At 44.5% G+C, this 18,829-nt stretch overlaps 2 protein-coding genes across 2 annotated transcripts; both read right to left on the bottom strand.

Annotated features, from left to right (window-relative positions):
- Positions 1-4,148: 4,148 nt before the first annotated feature.
- Positions 4,149-5,816, bottom strand: gdf2 (growth differentiation factor 2). Its single transcript, XM_004086812.4, has 2 exons — positions 5,362-5,816; positions 4,149-5,191 (listed from the first exon to the last, which is right to left on the bottom strand). Exons 1-2 carry the CDS (start codon positions 5,699-5,701, stop codon positions 4,284-4,286), a joined length of 1,248 nt encoding a protein of 415 aa, XP_004086860.1. The 5' UTR covers positions 5,702-5,816; the 3' UTR covers positions 4,149-4,283.
- Positions 5,817-8,734: 2,918 nt separating this feature from the next.
- On the bottom strand, positions 8,735-11,942 carry gdf10b (growth differentiation factor 10b). The gene is made up of 3 exons (XM_011473476.4): positions 11,478-11,942; positions 9,709-10,571; positions 8,735-9,625 (listed from the first exon to the last, which is right to left on the bottom strand). The coding sequence occupies exons 1-3, from the start codon at positions 11,701-11,703 to the stop codon at positions 9,434-9,436; spliced, it is 1,281 nt and encodes a 426-aa protein (XP_011471778.1). The 5' UTR covers positions 11,704-11,942; the 3' UTR covers positions 8,735-9,433.
- Between the last annotated feature and the right edge of the window lie 6,887 nt (positions 11,943-18,829).

Raw genomic sequence — 18,829 nt, 5'->3', positions numbered from 1 at the left:
TCCCATCTGTAACCCTTGTGCTATCCTAGGCACTTTAACATTGGGAGTTGGGTCATCTAGACCCACTAGACAGTGCTCTGAACCTTTTTTCTTCAAGGATTTGTGATCTTCACTGGTGTCCATGGATTACATGAAATCTTTCCACCTTTATCCACCTTTGTCATGGTAGGGAGAACACGTCATTGTGAGGGTGGGGTCATCTGGACCTCATAGGATAGCACAAGGGATAAACATCTTTAAAGTCAACAGCTGTGCTGTTGACTTACACATCACTTACACATCACCAGTACAATCAAAATAAATCGAACGAACTGTTTATAAGATTTATTAAATTAACGGAAAACATTTAAAAACTATGTAAAGTTTTACTAAAAAGAAGTATTTTCTTAAAAGCCTCCACAGTGGATGAAGTCCTCACGCCCACGGCGCTGAAATGAGGCCTCGCCGTGGGTTGTTCTTCAGATCTTTGGGACCACCGGCAGACCTGAGGGCTCTGGGAGGAGAGGGTCACACACTAACAGCAAATCTGCTAAAAATGAAGGGCCAATTCCAGGTAAACTTTTATAAACTAATAAAAGAACCTTATAATCATTCCTGAAGCTGACTGGGAGCCGCCGCACAGAATTCAAAGCTGGAGTCATGTGCTCCTTCTTTCTGGTTCCAGTTAAAAGGCCTGCAGCCGAGTTTTGTAATGATCCACTCGGGTGAAAAGGGTGATTTTAACATGTTCTTGTGGTAACTTTCTGATGATGGAGGATGCACAGCAAACTTTCCCCTCCACTTTCCTCCTCGCATGGCTGTACTTTGGACGTGCTCTGAAAAGCAGCCCTGAAGGCCTCAGGGGTCGTGTCTGGGTCACTCTGTGGGCGATTTAATCACACAGTCTGTGGAAATGCACCAAAGCCGTCTTAAAACACAAGCAGGATCTGATTTGAGCCAAAAACTGAGAAGTGGAGCCATTTTCTGGATGTTGCTTGGATTGTTGTCCACTTTAAATACTTTTTAGATTATATGTTTCTGCAGGTTTTCGTCTTCTTTCCCAGCTTTGTTGCAGCAGGATGCTTTATCACTCCGAGAATCTTCACTTTTAACGCAAAACTTTATGTAACACAGCTCTCTCTCTCTCGCTCTCTCTCTCTAAGCCAACTTGCAAGTTGTTGAGTTTTGAAATCCAGAACAAAAAACTGTTTCATTAAAATAGAAACTTCCAACATCATATGGACTTTACTCCAAAACATGTGAACTTCTAGATCCCTAAAAGAAACCTTCAGATGATCAGGAGTTTGGTGACATTCTGTCCTCAGTCGCCTCTCTGGGTGACATTTGTTCTGCTGGCGGCTCAGATCTTGGTCACGGGGGCAGAAGTTTGGTTGAATCCCCAGATTCAGTCGATCTGGGAGGACTGGGTTTGTGCTGAAGGACGGACACCTGGATGTGGGCTGGACGCCTTCCTCCGAGCGGGTCAGGACTCTCACAGGTCTGCTGGAGCTTCAGCTTTTTAAAAAGCAAACTTTTATTTTGCACAACCACCCTGCCTTCGCCCAGCAGGGGCCGGGTCAGACTCCGGCAGCCCCGTGTGAGCGGGCAGAGCGGGCGTATTCAGGAACTGAGTGAGCGAACCTTTCAAAGGCGCAATTCTAACCGAGCGACCCCGCATTTTACGACTACACCCGCTCAGTTGTCTTTACGCCCTTTCACTTTATGGCAGCCATGAAACGCCATACCCGTGACCCCATGAGGGAAAAAATGGGTCAGAAATGGATGAGATTCATCATTTTTGGCTCATTTCCTGTGAAGAAATGAAATTAAACGACTTCATACTTCACCCCACGCATTTCTATGACATGCAGGGGGTTTGGACCTAATTGCTTTATTTGTACATTTATTTTTTCCCCATCGCTTCACTTCATTCTAACAGATTTTCTCTTCTATTGATATATATATATTTTTTAAAAGTGTCATATTAGTTTTTAAATGTGATCCAACGAACAGCAAATATTAACCATATATGCTTTAAGACCTGCAATTGGAATGAAGTAAACAGGATTCTGACATTTACTTGTTTTGAAAGCCTAAAACTCCAACGCTTCACCAAACCCTCGAACACAACATACTAACAGCAAACACAGGAAAGCTGCTTTTCTGCATGTCCGCTTGTAGCTTCTCCATTTTTTTTAAGCATGCTGAGGTTTAAAAACATGATGGATTTGACAAGAAAGTTGTTCATCTGAGCAGCTGATCCGGTTTTTCAGTTTTGTTGAAATGTCTGGACACAGACCAACACTCTGACGTTTGCTGCAGGTGTTTAAACCAATCATTTACTCTTTTTCTTTAAATGTAGCTGAAGCATCCCCATCATGGAGCCACGGCGCTCGTCTTGGCATTTATCCAGGTTTGTTAAAAAAAAAAAAAAGCGTTTATTTTCACAGATTATTCACATTTGTCAGTCTTGTAATTTCTCTTTTTGTGCTTCATCTAAACCGTCTGTTTTCAGAAAACATGAATACACGTGTGTTGTTTTTCTCTCCCTGAGTCTCGAAGTGGGCGTGGGAGTGATGGGCCCCCTTTTTTGGGGTTGAGGGTTCAGCTCCGATAAGCCAGTGTCATTGACTTCAGACATTTTCTGTGAAAAGAAAAACTAAACATCTGTTTTGTCATTTCTGGACCAAACCGATTCGTTCTAAACATCTAAGCTTTAGGAGCCTGAATCTCAGTTTCTCTGCTCCTGACCTGCATGAAACAGGCATCAACATTTGACCTGGAATTCATTTATTTCAACCAATCAAAGCAAAAAATACTAAAAAAGACAAACCAATAAGCTGCACGTCTATAGGATGTATAAAAGTATCAAAGCAAAAGAAGAAACGTCTCCGTTTACATCCAAACATCAGGTGTGAACGACGCCATTATGATTACAGAATCATAAATAAACATTTATGTACCTATAGATGTAATAAATGACACAATGAATCCATTAAATGGGAAGTTGGTGTAAAAAAGTTTAATTGTTGGAAAAGGGAAGTGAATTGATATAATTCCACCCGTTATTCTTTACTTTTTGAATTCTCACAAAGTTAATATTATCGGGTTCCTAACTTCTAGTTAGAACTATTTATACTCGACCACTTCAAGTGAAGATTATTGATCAAATACAGAATAAATAACATCAACAGAAAGAAAAAGAAAGAATATTTTCATGTGAGATTAAAGCAAAAACAAAAAGAAAAATTAAAATGTTTTTTTTAACAAATCACTAATTTACTTCACTTGTAAAAATACATTTTTACTTTTTTTAAGTTAAACACTTTAACTTTACATTTGTAAAAGGAGAATTCATCACGTTTCACACAGCAGTTCAATTATGGGAAAAGTGACAAGGAATATTCTAATTTTTAAACTGATGTGCATCTAAAATCCCCCAAATCTGTGGAAAATGACAGGGAAAGACCAGATGTACCAAAATATCTGTTTAATGAAAAAGAATCCTGCCAAACGTTGTTTTATTTAGCCGTAGGGTTGGGTTTTCTACCATTTCTGGTCTGTTTACAGTCAGGCAGAAGCATCTCTCTGTCTCCTTTTTTATTTATTCTGTAACTCAAGCTCACAAGATCCTCCCTGGAAATTTGAAGCAGGATATTTTCTGATAAAGTAAACAAACCCGATTTCCACCACTGTTAAATAACCCCTGACCATCATACTTCCACCACCGTGTGTGACCTAAACTCTGATGCTCTTTCCTCAAAGGGATTCTGACTTCAGAAAGTTCCTCTTTTGTGGCCTTTTCCTTATAAAAGAGACGAAAAGTTTGCAGAACGTGCTACGCCATGTTAGCGTGTTCACAATACCCGAAACTCCCAACCTTCTTTGCAACACGTTAAAAACAGTCTGACAGCGCTACACGTTCGGTGGCGTCATCACAATAACATCCGATCAATCATTTTGACAGAGACAGCATCTCAAGATCGCTTCAACATCAGTAAACGCAACCAGAATGAAGCCGTATCTAAGGCGCTCCGGATTATTAGGCGCCTTGTAGACCAGAAAATAAGTTTGTTTTAATCCGTAAAATGCTAAAATAAACAAATTCCTGTTTAAGTTTTTTTATTTCAAATTATTTTTTTAGATTTCAAGTCAGTTTGTTCCAATTCTGACGTTTTTATGTCTTTATTTATTATTTGCGTTGAGTTTCATCAGGAAGAATCGACCCTAACAGTTTTATTGGACCCCCCCCCCATCATAGATTTTGGTGGATTTATGCTTCCTCTTCTCGCTGCTCCTCCTGGCTACCTGCATCCACATTCTGCCACCTTCATCTCCTCGTACAGGTATCTGATGGTGAGCCGGCCGTTCTCCTGGTACATGACGGTGATGGGGTCCAGCTTGATGGGCACGCAGCACGCCATGCTGGCCCTCCGGGGATCCCGGATGTTCATCAGCGTTTGGATGAGGGCGTGCTTGGACGGCGTGGACTCGTCCGTCAGCGGGTAGTAGCAGAGGCCTCGGCATTCGAAGGCGTCGTACTCCGGCGGCGCCACGATCCAGCTGTCCCAGCCGATGTCCTTGAAGTTGACCTTGAGCGAGCTCCTGCTGCAGTATTGCCGCTCGGCCTTCCGTTTGAGCCGCCGTGGGGCCTGAGCGTTTGGGACCTGGCTCCCTCTGTACCAGGTGGCGCCCGAGTGCAGCAGAGTTTCTTCCTCGTGGAGAATCATTTCTCGTAGTTCCTCGCTCTTCTTCCTCCTCCTGTTCCCCAGGTCGTCTGTGAAGACTATCAAAGCAGCCGAGGTGTTGTCTCCGACCGACAGGCTCATATTGAGGCAGCTGGCTGCGCTGGGAAGGGCGCCGCAGCCCCTCCTCTCCACCACCACATCGAAGAAAGTGGCCCCCCGTCCCGATCGAACCCACCTCTGAACGGCTGTGGTCACGTCAAACGTCACCCACGTGCTCCTCCGGTCCACAGTCTCTTTGCCCAGCAGCAGCTGAGCCCGCGAGCTGCTGCTGTCGGTGGCGGCGGCGGCGGCCTGGTAGACCTTGACGGTGGCTTTGGAGCTCTGTGAGGCGACCTTTGACCTTCCGTCTGGGAGGAAGAGGAGCTGCAGCTCGGCAGTGGTGATCTTTTCGTGTCCGGGGATGCTGACGCTGAACTGCAGCCGGTGCTTGGACCTGGAGCTGTTGGCCTCACTCACAGGGATTTCTGTTGCAGACGTGACAGAAGATCAGATGAGACGTTTGAGGAAAACCAAAGCAATCCATCCCTTCAGAAGAACATCCAACATATTTTCATTAAATGACTTTAAGGGAACTCATTTCAGATCACAGCTGCAGACGATGTACTTCCCTCCCTCCCTGAGACTTTTCTCCTACCTTGAACCGTAAAGCTCCGTATGACATCAGATTGGGGAGCAGCCAGTCTGTCTGAGGCATACTTGTTGTACAGCTCCACCATGAACTGGGGGGGCGAGACCTTGAAGTTCTCCTGAGGAACCTCTGACAGGTTCAGCTGCCTCAGGAAACCCTCCTTCAAGGTTTCCAGAAGGTTCTCCATTCTGGACTCTGTGTCTTCTTCGTCCAGGACGTCCTGCAGCGTCGCGTCCCGCGGTGCGTCGCCGGGGATGCTGTTACCGAGAGGCTTACAGAGGCAGGAGCCGATGGCGAGCGCCAGACTCAAGCGCAGCTGGAACAGAAAGCTTCTGGAGGTCGTCATCTTGGGGAGCAGACTGAGAACCGGCGCGACTTCTCAGGTTAAAACAGACTTTTTGTGTTAAGTTTGAAAACGAAGAGGGTGCCAGAATGATCCTGGTGTCCTCTCCCATGCTCCCAGAGTAAACAGGGCGACTCGCGTCAACCAAAATAGAAGCTCGGCCGTCCTTATCAGCAGAGCGGACGGCTTTTCTGAAGCCCTGTTATCGTTGGGACGGCTGCTAATGAAGACACTATAAACATTCAGCCACATTAATGAGGGACGACCTGCAGGATGTGAGGTTAGTGAGGAGCAGACGCTTCTTTTCCCAGCTTCAGCACCAATGAGGAAGAGGAGGCGCCGGAGGACAGAGCACTGCAGAAGATCTGGGATGGATGGACCACAGAAGTGAGGTGAAATCACGATGGGGAGAAGGTAAAATGCAAGGCAGGAAGGACGAGTGCATGAATGAGAACAGAGGAGGCCAAAAAACTGAGCAGAAATAGGACCAGACGGGAGAAATGGGCAAATAAAGAAAGTAAATGTGTAAAGGAAGAAGAAACAAAAAGTTAGTAGACTTGAAAAACCCAAAGGGGCAACTCCCTAACCCTTGCTGCCCCGATCACTCAACCCCTCTGCTCCTGCAAAACTGTTTTCAAAATTATTTTTTGGTGTCCTGCGGGTGACGAACCAAAGTCGTTTCTTGAAGAATCTTCCGGGTTTTCTTTGCATGCTGAGGTTTTTTGTTAACCACGCCCACATTCCTAAAACGTTCATATCCTACGATCTCTATAATTCGTTCAGCTCGAACCAACCATTTATGTGTTAAATTTTCTGAATTTTCCTGTCAAAAAACGTGCGTGCTACAGTTAATGAGCTCGCCAAGCTAACGCCATTCCAGATCTACAAACTTAAAAGCCAACGTTTTCTTCCAATGATGCTGGAGGAGTTAGGAGGCCTAGATTTAAATCCTAAGGAGAAGTCTGTCAGAAGTCAGAGCTCTGTCTCCCCCTCTGGTCACCGGCGGGAGCGCCCCCAGAGTTCTATCCACACTACAGTTCCCAGCAACCCCAGCACACACTTCCTGGATGCCGCACACCTGACTCTCAGCATTATATTTGGACCTGACCTTCGGTGTCCTGACCCTGTTTCTGACTCTGTTTGCCTGGCGCCTGCCCCGACTCTCGGCTGGATTCTGAATACCCCTCTGATGATCTCATGCCTGTTCTCCACCCTGATTTAGCTCTGTGGACTTTAAGGTACTAAAGCTGATTTTTATCTTTCATTTTTTCTATTTAAGATGGCAACCTCCACCCGATGTCAAAGGTCAATGAGACTTCAGCTGTGGCTGTGGATGTAATGTGTGGGAAATTCTGTAAAAGCAGAAGCTTTTTGTTCACATATTGTGGGAAAATGTTAAAATCACAAAATTTTGTCTCAAAATAGCCACCAAGCTATAGGTCCTGTGGCCATCCCATAATATTTTAAAACTTCCTTTGTACATCACCAACACATGTTTTGCTGTCATCAGTGGATTTTGAAATATGTATATTTTTAGCCCCTTTAGAGATTTTTTGATGGTTCCTCCCGCCGTGATGTCATCGTTTTTTAAAAATCGAATAGAACCACAAAATAACAAAATAGTCTCTCCTTCCCAGCACCTTAACTGGAGATCAGTAAATGACAGGGAAATATAATTTTCTGCACAATTTTTGCTTCTTCTTCATTTCAAATATCAATGATGAACTGATGGTTTATCCTCACTTCCTGATGCTTCTCTGTGAAGCTTTTTCTTATTTGAGAAAATATTGATCAAAGTCGCCCTTTCCTCTAGTATTATTAGTACTAGACGAATAATCTGCCCGGATTAGCAGCAGCAACTGTCTGCTTGTCCCTCAAACCTCCAGGGCCTTCAGGTAAAGGTTTAAAAGAAGGTAACATCTGCAGGTTGATCACGCTCCGTCCAAAAAACCCCCGGAGCAGGAGACTGCTGGAGGGGTGAAAGGTCAACCATCACACAATACACTGACCGTGCGTGATCATTGCTCTGTTTATATGCAACTCATTTGTGATTCGTGAGTCACTTATGTAAGTTGAACGTGACATGTGCACCATAAATGTAGACATCGGTGGTTCATGCGTGGAAAGTCTCGCGAAAATCCCGCACAAATACGTGAGATTTGCGTAACAATTGCGCGTAAACAATGTTAAATACGCATCAACTGCATCATTTTTAGTTTCAATCAGCAAAAAACTGAATTCACGCAAAGAACGTAAAAACCCTCCACGGACGTCTGCGCGCATCGACGAACGCGAGAAACGCGTGTGAATCACATCGATCATGCACGGATCATGAAAGACAAAATGTTGTACATAGCAAATGTACATAGCAGCGGTGTGACATGGCCATGGCCGCACAGACCAGAGGAATCCGACGAGAAGACGCTGCGAGCTCCGCGGCGGGAGCTGACCATGGTGCTGACGTCCATCTGTCATCAATCACGTGAAGACCACAACTTCTCTCACTTTTTCCACATGAGCACGTTTCATGGGTGGACACTGCGATATTTGTGCGTCGCGGCTGTTTGACGCGGCCTTAGATGGAAATGTGGAGAAAAGACAGAGAATCATTGTAGCTAAAAGAGATTCTCACTTTGTCTTTCATGAGAATGCTGAGTGTGCAGACGGCCTTTAACTGGTTGAAGTTTCCTGCATCTTTGCTAGTCTTCTTCTGGAAAACTAAGATAAAACAACTAATTAAACTTATTTACAAAACATTCATGCTAACCACTTATTGCTAATGCTGAAAAGCAAAACCTTCATGATGTTTTTTCTCTTCCTGACTATTAAGGAGATTCATTTTTAAGACGGTTTCTATTCACTTTTGCCTTTGCAGCTTTAACAATAATAAATATAGTTTTTTACAGTTTAAGATGCATAAAGGCTTCATTAATTCATCCAGATGACCCAAACCCATAATTTTCAAAAGTCCTTTAGCAGATTAGAGATAAAAAACAAACAAACAAGAAAAATCCAAATGAATTACTTGCAGTAAAGTTGTTAAAAAGACACATCACGTTACTTTTATTTGCATTTTAGCATCATGCTAGTTTGTATGAAGACATGACATCATCTGTATTGAGTTATTGTAAAAAATGTAATCCTAAATCTGTACATTATCAACTGTACAAATAATATAAAAACTGCTTTCACATTAAATGTCCAGCAGGTGGCAGCAGCGCACAGGTTTTTGCCTCCCCTCACAAAGCCTTTCAACATGAAAAACATTATTTACAAAAAAAAAAAACATTTCAACGCATTACAGATGTTAATTTTTAGGATATGAATTCCCACGCAGACCCAAACGGCTCAGAGTCTGAGAAGCTCAAAAGTCTATATGTATTTTAAGCAGAAAGTGGCTCTTTTTTCAGAACCAAACCCTAAACCGGGTCTGCTTGAGCCTGAATCCTGGTCTGGAGAAACCAGTTTCTAATCACAAAAGGGAAAATAGCTTTAAATATTCCTGGAAAACGTTCTAAAGAAACTCAATTTGCATTCAGGAACTATCCAGATAGGAGTAACTTCCTGGTTTACTTCCTCCTCTGGAAGGAAGTGGAATGTCATGTACAACAAACCACGTAATGAAGACCGTTTAAACCATTTATGGAGAAACTGCAGAAGAGTCCGAGACCTCAGGAGTTTTCTCCCCTCTCACATGTGCCTTCCCAGTCATCTTCCTCGCCGTTTCCTGCTCTCCTACCCGCAGGCGCACGTCTCTACCGCCATGCCGGGGTAGACCTTCAGCACCATGTTCCTGTCGGGGTCCAGGAACAGAACGCTGAGGGGGCTGGTCTTATCCGGAACGCAGCACGGTTCTGGGATGCCGGGGACGATTCCCACGGCCCTGACGATGCTCTGGATGGTGGCGTGGTTGGAGGGCCGAGCGACCTGAGGGGGGGGCAGAAACGCTCTTGTGAGCATCTACGACACAAACGGAGGAACCTTGATGGGAATCAAAGTTCAGAACTCACCTTGGGTATGGGGAAGCCGCAGGTCCCGGCGCAGTAGTAGGCGTCGAAGGACTTCGGCGCCAACACCCACTCGCTCCATCCAATGTCAGCGAAGTCGACCCTCAGGTAGCGCCTGGAGCAAACTCTGGGCTCGCTCCACTGCCTCCTTCTCGCCTTCTTCATGGTCCTTTCGTCAAAGCTCAGCACCTGGGGCTTGGCCTCGCCCTCGCCGCTCAGCTGCTTCCGGCCGGTTTTGGTTTTATCTGGGAAATAGGTGTTCTGCCAGAGCTCCTGGCTCTTCAGGTTGCTGAAATGCACCTCTGGGATGTGGTTGGCGTGAGCTTGGAGATGCAGCTCCCTCCGGATCCTTGACGCTGAGTTTGCCATTCCCTCCCCCGCTGGGGAGGGGCCGTACCTCTGCAGCGTCGTGGCCACGCTGTTCGGTTCGTCTATGGCCGTGTCGTCGGCGTACACCAAGATGTACGGCGGCTCGGTCAATGGAGGCCGCTCCTGGGCGCTCCTCTGCTGCCCCTGCACCGCCACGGACCCCACGTCGACCTCCACGGCCATCAGTGGCTCTTTGATGTCCTGAGCGTGTCTCGCCGCCGCAGTGACGTCCGCCGTCTGCCAGGAGCCTTTGGTGAAAGATGCAACCGTCGCATTCCCCAAGGGTTTTCCAAACGCTGAGCCCTGGGAGGATCCGTAAAAGAGGAGTCTCACGGGCGCGGGATGGGGGCTACCGAGGGAGTGGCGGGGACGCCGGAAACGCCAAGGCCTCTGACGGGGACGCTGGTGAAGGAAATGTAAAGAGGCGAGGAGGATGACCTCGGAGTTTGGGACGGTGGACAGGTTGAACTGGAAGACGTCTTTGCCGTTCAAGACTCCTGCAGCAGAAGGAAAAAAGATCTGAAACATCCAAACACACCTCAGCGTCCCGTTCTGACCGACAGCATCCAGTGTGATTCACGTCACGTCTGAGCAGCAGCGGCGTGAAATGATTCCGCTCTGCTGGCGCATGACCACAAACCTCATCCGGATGAGTCCCTGCAGCCTGAGAGACGAGGAGCAGGTCTGTCTCGGACATGTGGAAGTGCTTACGGAGAAAGAGCTCCTCTGAGGTTTTCTGCGGAGCAGTCGGCGTCTGGCTGTGATAATAGGCTCTTGTCTAACACCTCCACTCATACGGCTACCGGGGGGCTGAGGGGAGGGCGAAATTGCAACCCAAATGGAGCAGGGAGGTGAAAATGCCTGGCTCAAAGGGGACGGGGCACCTGTATGGAAACCCCTTTTACAGAAACATGACAGCTTCAGGGGATTTCTCCACAGTCTGAGCTGCTTTGGAACTGAGCAACAAATGTTTTGGGATTTGGACCGCAGGGGCAGAGTTATGGGGGAGCGAGGGGGCTGCTGCCCCCAAAGAGCTTTTCCCCAACTCTCGCCCCCCTATTTTTGAGTCAATAAGCATTGAAAAAGATTAAGAAATCAACAATACAAACTTCTTTAAGCGTTGCAAAAATATCAAAAGGGATATTTTTGAAACGAAATAAAACAATAGAATAATAAATCTGCTAGAAATTCATATTTTTGATCCTTTCACTAAATAGTGGCCCTCCAGTCTTCTGTTCTAGCTCCGCCCCTGTTTTCGACACAAATCTGTCAAATAATTGATTTTAAAAATGATCGACAAGGTAGTTTTATTGTGAACATCTTTTTCCCGCTCAGACTGAGCCTCTCCTCCTCCGTCCTGCAGTCAGAACCGGCTCATTGGGTCGGTTGGGCTCTGGACTCACCCGGGACGGCTCTGAAGCTCCTCACGGTGTTCCCGCTCCTGCGGCTCTGCGGCTCCTTGCTGTACCTCTCGTACAGTCGGAACATGCTGGCGTGCACCGGGTCCGGGCTCTCGTGCGTAAAGACGCGCCGCTCCGCGTCCGGAGGCGCGTCACCTCCGTGGAGGTGAGCCCCGCTCCGCTCCAGCACCAGCAGAACCTGGAGGATGGGAAGGAGCCGGCTCACCATGCCTAATGACCGCAGGCAGAAGTCCACCAAAAAAAGGACAAACTGCTGATGAAGCAGAGCTCTGATGACGCCCACCCGAACCTCAGACCTCAGACCTGCATCCAGGTGAGACGACCTCCACGGTTTACGCTCCTCAGCTGTTTGCGGGAAGGGAGGAGAGCCGCGTTTTGAGGCTGCGTGACGCGTCGAAACGCGCAGCCAACGAGCGCCAGGCAGCTCACTCCGCGACCTCCCCACGCGCACTGAGGGTCCTCAGAGATAAAGTACTGGTCTACAGAAACACTAAGCTTCAGACAGTCCTTTAAAATGGGAGATAATTGGCTGTAATGAGCCTTTTAGTGGACAATCACTCCTGAGATCATTCCAACGCGTCCAGAAAAATAAAGAAAAAAGAGTTTTCAGTTGATTTTGATTTTTTTCCTTCTAGTTTTGGTTCAAACTGCGTCCATTCTATCATCAGGAGCAGAAAATACACCTAAATGATGAGTATAGAGACATTCAAATCTTTTATCCAAGAGAATATTGGAAGATTTTCATAACTATAAATGATTCTCTAACTCTGAAATCACAGAAAAGAATCCCAAAGAAAGAAAGAAAGGTTTTGATCTGTCATCAGTGGTTTTCTTGAAACCACTGAGTTTCAAAGTCGTGATGCATTTAACCCAAACGGCTCCATTTAGCATCATTAAAGCAGCTCCTGAACACCCTGATGCAGACTGCAGCAGCTCTGAGGGACAAAAACACACTATTAGCTTGATTCATATGAGGCTGTTAGGTTTTTTTTCTTGTATTGGTTTAAAACATTTTCCCCACGACTTCTGACAAAGCAGACGGCACAAAAATTTAAATATTAAAATTTAAATCAATTTAAATTTATTAATTTAATTCAAATTTAAATCGGTGAAAGACAAACCCCAGTGATGTTTTTTTAACATGTTCTTGCAGCATTTTTCTGATGATATTTGAAAGAAATTTACCTTAAAATTGAGTTGCTTTTTAATTCAAATCGTTGTGAATCAGGAGCAGATGAAAAAATGCTGCTTTGAAAAAAAAAGGTGAAAAGCTGTTTTTAATGAGTTTTACCTCGATGTTTTGGTAAATCATTTTAAAATCACAAGTTAGCCTGTTTCACTTGCTAAGCAAGCTTTCAGGCTCCAACAGCCCCAGCTACAGTAATAACCAACCTTCTACCATCCAGGACAAGCAACACGTCCCAACTTTATAAAAGTCTCTTAAGAGGAAACATTTGCAGAACGTTGATGGTTCAGATAATACATAGGAGAAGGGAAAATAGAGCTTTTTAGAACATTTTCAAATGTTTGATCACATTTTAAAGAAAAGTTTAAAACTTTATTTATCCAGGCAGTTCTCACAAGAAGACCAGAGGAAAGCATCAACACAAAAAGCACAAAACGTATTCAGGTTTTAAGGAAAGTTCCACTCTGATCTGCTTTTGATCTCATTTCAAAGCCTTCCCGGTGCTCTTTTAATTATGACGATACTGTTTTTAGATTCCAGCTCAGACGAGGAAAACATCGACGCTCACGGATGTGTTTGTGGAAACGGATCGGAATGGAGCAGAGCCGGGAGCTCAGCGGGTTTTCTACCATCTTTTTCAAAAGAATTTCAATGAAGAACTACGATTTTGAAGCTGAATTTTCTTCATCTATGTCCTCCATCATTGGAAAAATGTTACAAACACCGTTTCCGTTGGGGTGGGTCTTCAAGAAACGCGTCTTCCACGGTGGAAGGACCGATCTGGATCCACAAAAACTGCTTTTTCATTTGAGCGTCGGGCTGTGAGGGTTCTCCGGCTCAACCTGCTGCTCTGGAGCAGAAATGAAGCGGCACGCTGACATCTGCTCTGGATGAGAGTCCAGCCTCCAGCTCGATCCCCACCAGGTTTTCTGAGCTTCTGCTTTAAACACAATGGATTTGCTGTTAGGCGGCTGCCACTCTTCTGCAGACGCCTATTAAAATACCTCCTACTGGTCCACGGGGGATCACAAGGCGCTCTTTGACACCAGCATGTCCTACACCAGAGATAAAGGACTCTGCTGGAACAGTAGCTGGTTAAGAGGTCACGCCATTTCAGCAAAAGAGCCGGATAACATCGGCCTCCTCCCAGGCAGTAATCAGAGGCCGTTATCGCTGACCCCCGGGGATGCCTAATTGATTTAATGGGATAAGAAAAACAAATATTGCTCTTGTGAGTCTTGGTTTTGATGGAGTGCTGTTCCTTCTGTGCTTCAGGACTAAATGGACGTGACGTCGTGGAAGCGGTTATCTACTTTTGCTCCAACCAGAAGCAGCAAAGAGCATTAATCATTATAGTCGCCACTTAACGTGATCAAAGTCCTGCGGTCTGGAAGCCTGATTACCAATCAGCTTCAGGAGGATGTTGTTACCAAACTTTTAACAGAGGCGGACAGTCCGGGACCCTGGAGACCACCGAAGCCCCTCTCTGGTTCCTGCCTCAAACAAAAACGTTTCTTTTCCTGAATCTCAACTGGAAAATTTCCCCAAATCCCACCAAATTTTGGAAGAACCTTCAAGGTTCGTCTTCAGACAAAAACTCTTTCTGTTTTTCGGACGTTTTAAATGCTGATTTATCTTGTTTTACACTTGCAGTAGTTCTGAACTTCCACTGTCATCGACAAGGAAGGAGAATGACTCGCACTAGTAGAAGAGTTTTCATTCAAAGTTGAACGTAAAGGTTTCAAAAAGATATTTTAATTAAAAACAAATCTAACACTTATAATCCATCAACGTGATCCCCTTTGGAATGAATCCTTGAAACATTTTGTGTAGTTTTAACATTTTTCCCATCGTTTTCACCTTTTCTTTGCTTTGCCTTTGGATTTAATCCTTTTTTTATTTCTCTATAGACTTCAGATCTTTGTTACAAAACATGAAAACTGTTTGATCTCAAGTTTTTGTGTACATTTTTTTTAAAATCTCACTCTGAATTGAGGTTTTCTTGGGACACCTCTGGGTTTATTGTAGAATTATTGTGGAATATTATGCAAAAAAAGAAGCTAAGGTTGTACAAAAAAGATGGGCATCAAGCAGAGCTGCAAAAAAACGATCAAAATTTAAATTATTAGAGTAAACTGGAGTGAAAAAAATACTTCTGTTTTGTCTCTGTCTTACAGGAAATAATCAATAACCTTTCAATTATTAGTTTAGGCAAACAGCACTTTAGGATTATGAGATGCTATTCTATTTAAAATTGAGTGAAATTGAACATCTCTGTTCAAAAACCACCAAAAAAAAGAAGCTTTGTTTTTTGAAAATGTGTCGTTTCAGACCCCAAGCAGTTCTGCTTCAACAAGAATCCCTCAAATACAACAAGGAACATATCTTTGTTTGGTTTTTTTTTGCTAGATAAAGAAGTTTTTTTCTATATTCACCAGCTTCTAACTGTGGTTTTCCAAACACTAAGCTAAGGGAATGTGTCTTTAAGTAGCTTTTTGATCCTTTCATAATGACTCCTGCTGCCTCGGCCATCATAACTCATCCCCTGAACATTTTTCGTTTCTGTTTTGACACTTTATAATCAAACCATAGCCTAAAAAAAACGAGCTCCAGCTTGGCGTTTTGCCTCAGAGCTCCACGAGGAACAGAACCCCTTGTGTGTCGTGAAGGCAGCACATTTTGAAGGAGTCTTCATATTGAAACACGCTTAGAGCCGCAGAAACGGAACAAAAGATCGCGGAGAGCCCTCAAACCAACAGAGAGATGAGCATAAAGTCGCCTCATTGTTGTGGGTTTGCTGCTGAACATCGTGAGTCCCGCACACAGCCGCCACACAAAGAGGAGAGTGTTCAGGTGTTTGAGCTGAAAGGACCCACAGCGGTTCCTTTGAAAAACCTGCTTCAGGAATCGCAGTGTCTCCGCAGAACAGGCAGGAAGAAAATCTCAGCTCGAGCTGAAATGGTTAAGGAACACAAAGATTCACAAAAGCCAGAAAACAAACGTCTCTTTAAATGTGGATAAAAACATTCAAGCAGGAAGGAAAGTTCATCTCAGAAGAGCAGATCTACGGGAAAATAAATGTCTGATTTTACTTGCAAGTGAACCCTGGTGCGTTGATTTAAAACTCCATTCTGGAGATTAAATATCTAATATTTTTTGCAAATGTTGGTAGTTTTAGGTTTCTGTAACAAATTTAAATAGCAGAAGAAATGCAAACAGCTTTAACCAAGATAGGTTTGTCCAAAAGTTTAGGCTGCGTAAGCCATTTACCATGCAAAGTACATTTTTTTTTAGTTATGTCAAAGCAAATTATTTACAGTCAGAAAATGGGTTTTGCTTGTTTATGAAAGCAAAAGTTCACATAAATGATACTTTTCTGTCACTAGAAGCCTGCTTTCTTACCTCACTGAGCTCCAACACATGTTTGCATGGATTTCTGCTTCTCCAGTAATCGGGAAGCTTCACATTTGGTAGGATTGTGCACTTTGGTTTGTGTTTCAGTGACATTGTAGTAAGGTTTTGTATTTGGACCGCAACGAACGCAGAGCCACAGGTGAGATCGTGCTGAGGATGAAACGCCGGCATTGTGAATACTTCACAACACGCTTGCCCCACACGCGACAACACATCCCTCCATCTTCACGACGTCCCTTGAGGCTCGTATGGGAACTGCAAGATGCAGCCGCTCTTCTCAACGACCCTTAACGCAAAAATCCGTGGCGTCCGTTTGAGTCATGTGACTAAGGCTTTAGTTTTTTTATTTATAAAGGTTTAGGTTTCTGCCATCAAGTCTGGTCCTCTGCATCTGAGGTCCTAAAACAGCAGTTTCTGACACAAAACACACACAAACACACACAAACATCCATCTACAGTATAACAGTTGTGCCTCATCTGCTTGCATGAATGATTTCACAAATCTGTGACCTTCTGAGTCTAAAACGGATTTGTGAAAAGTTTTATCCCAATTTAGCGACGAAACTTTCATCCCAGTTGGATCAAACTGGAGAAGTTGTGGTTTTAGAGGATTTGTCTGGGACACCCGGGACCATCCTTACAGACATTTTCATGACGGAAAGCCTTAAATCCTGTCACTGAAGACCTCGGCAAACATCTCAGGACATTTCCAAAAACTCCACTGGTTTGGAGTTGGACTGTAGAGGTTCTCCTCCTTCACTTCATCTGCTGCGTTTTATTGGATCGACATGAACAGAAAACACCCGCCTGCAGATTGTGACGACTCGTTGTGTTTTCCCGTAAGACTGAAGAAAGCCTTCCAGCGTTGGAGCGTGCGCCTGGACAATCTTTGGTCCTTAACGCGGGTCGGCTGCCAACACCTGAGCGCCAGACGCCACGGACTCCTGACAGACACCAGCTCAGAGACACAAGAACGGTTGTGTTTCGTTGTCTGGTTGGTATGCGAGCGTTATCACGGCGTCTGTGATGATGTGACCTGAAATAAATCTGTTGGACAGATCAGGACGGGGCTACGTTCATCGACGGCGACCTTTTTCCAAAGGTGAAGGTGGACCAGACTCAATCCCACAGCTGCAGCAGAAAACCTCCAGATGGTTGCTTCTTTCTGGACCTGGAAGCGCAGCTGGATCCAGCGCCGCGGCCCGTCAGAACCACGCTCTAGCTCATCCATCACGACTCTGCAGACAACATGACTAACCCCAGTAATGAGCTGCTTTCTGCTGCTCCTCTCCTGAGATCCAACTAGTGCGAGCAAGAACCAAAACCGCAAGATCCCCAACAAACCCCCAAACGGCACCACCCCCCGAGCGGCTGAACGCCGACACGGCCAGCAATCAGCGTGATGGATTTCTGCCCCGACACACTTTTACTCCAGCGGGGCAATTACAAAAACACCTCTGTGAGCTGTTCCTTCTCTCTGTCCAACAAAGCCCAGCTCATGACTCCCCCCCTGTGCTGCTCGTTCCTCACTGTGAGGACGAAAGGAAGCTTTTCGGTTGGAAATAGAAAAGTCTGTGGAACGCAACACAGAGAGACTGAAAAGAGAATCCCAGCTTTGATTCCAGCTCCATGCTTTCTGAAAGAAAAAAAAATCCGTTTTCAAAATCAAAGCAGACGTGATTTTACTGCCTTCTTTGTTTCATAGGAGCCGATTTCACTTTCTCTGCCTCTTTTATTTACCTGATGACCTCATTCCAACCACAGTTTTGAGTTGTCCGTCCGTCTGTCCTCACTGTTCATTTATCACTAAGGAAAAGCTGGACATTTACGGAAACTCAGTTTCATTTTCTTAAAAATAAATAAAATTCTAAAGAAATTACATTTGGGTTTCCCTGAAGGAGTCGTAGTCATCATTGGATGTTATTACAGATGCAGGAAATGGACACAAAGGAAAGAGGAAGAAAACAAAATAAAATAAACTACTTTTTGTGTGACTTTACCACAAAAAGTGAATTCTTTGTAACTAGAAAAAGGCTCTTTTAGGGTTTTGTTTTATATTTCAAATGTTTCATGTTTAACTTCACTTCTTTGTTCCTTTAATTGTGTGTATGAGTCAACATTTTGAATCAGATTTTTTTTCTTTTGGTCTGTTTCTGGCCCCCCATCAACCATCATATCCAACATTTGTTCCTCAAAGGGGTTTGTTGATTTGATGCTAAATCTTAAAAAGCTCAATAAAGTAAAAGAACTCGAGAGTTAAAGAGTTAAAAAAGTTTTAGACCAATCAGAGGAGTAGCTGGTGGGTGGGGACGGGGTTTGTGCTGTCTGAAATACATCCTGATCTGCTGAGAATCCACTTGGCTGCGTATGCAAATCAGTAAAAGTAAAAAATTAACCTCTGACAAGAAAAAATGTTCAAAACCTTTTTTCAACATCTAATGTTGCATTCTGATGGTGATTTTGGTGTTTCCAACATCTTCTTGTGGCATTTTTCTGATGATGGAGGACATAGACCAAGACATTTGAGCTCAAAATTGCATTTCTGAGTTTTTCTTTATTCAAATAGTTGTGAATCAGGAAGTGCAGATTGAAACTGCTCCATTCTGATGCATCCACTTGCAGACAAATAAATCCATGTACGACTTTGTTTTCCTCAAAATAAAAATTTAAAGACCTCTGTGAACACTTTTGGAAATAGTTTAAAGGATGATCAGAGTGGAACTTTTACTGAATC

Source organism: Oryzias latipes, chromosome 19 (genome assembly GCF_053564925.1).
Source record: "Oryzias latipes strain Hd-rR chromosome 19, Olatipes_Hd-rR_3.1".
Lineage (NCBI taxonomy): Eukaryota > Metazoa > Chordata > Actinopteri > Beloniformes > Adrianichthyidae > Oryzias > Oryzias latipes.
The sequence above is the reverse complement of the archived record's forward strand: the minus strand, read 5'-3'. Positions and strand labels throughout refer to the sequence as shown.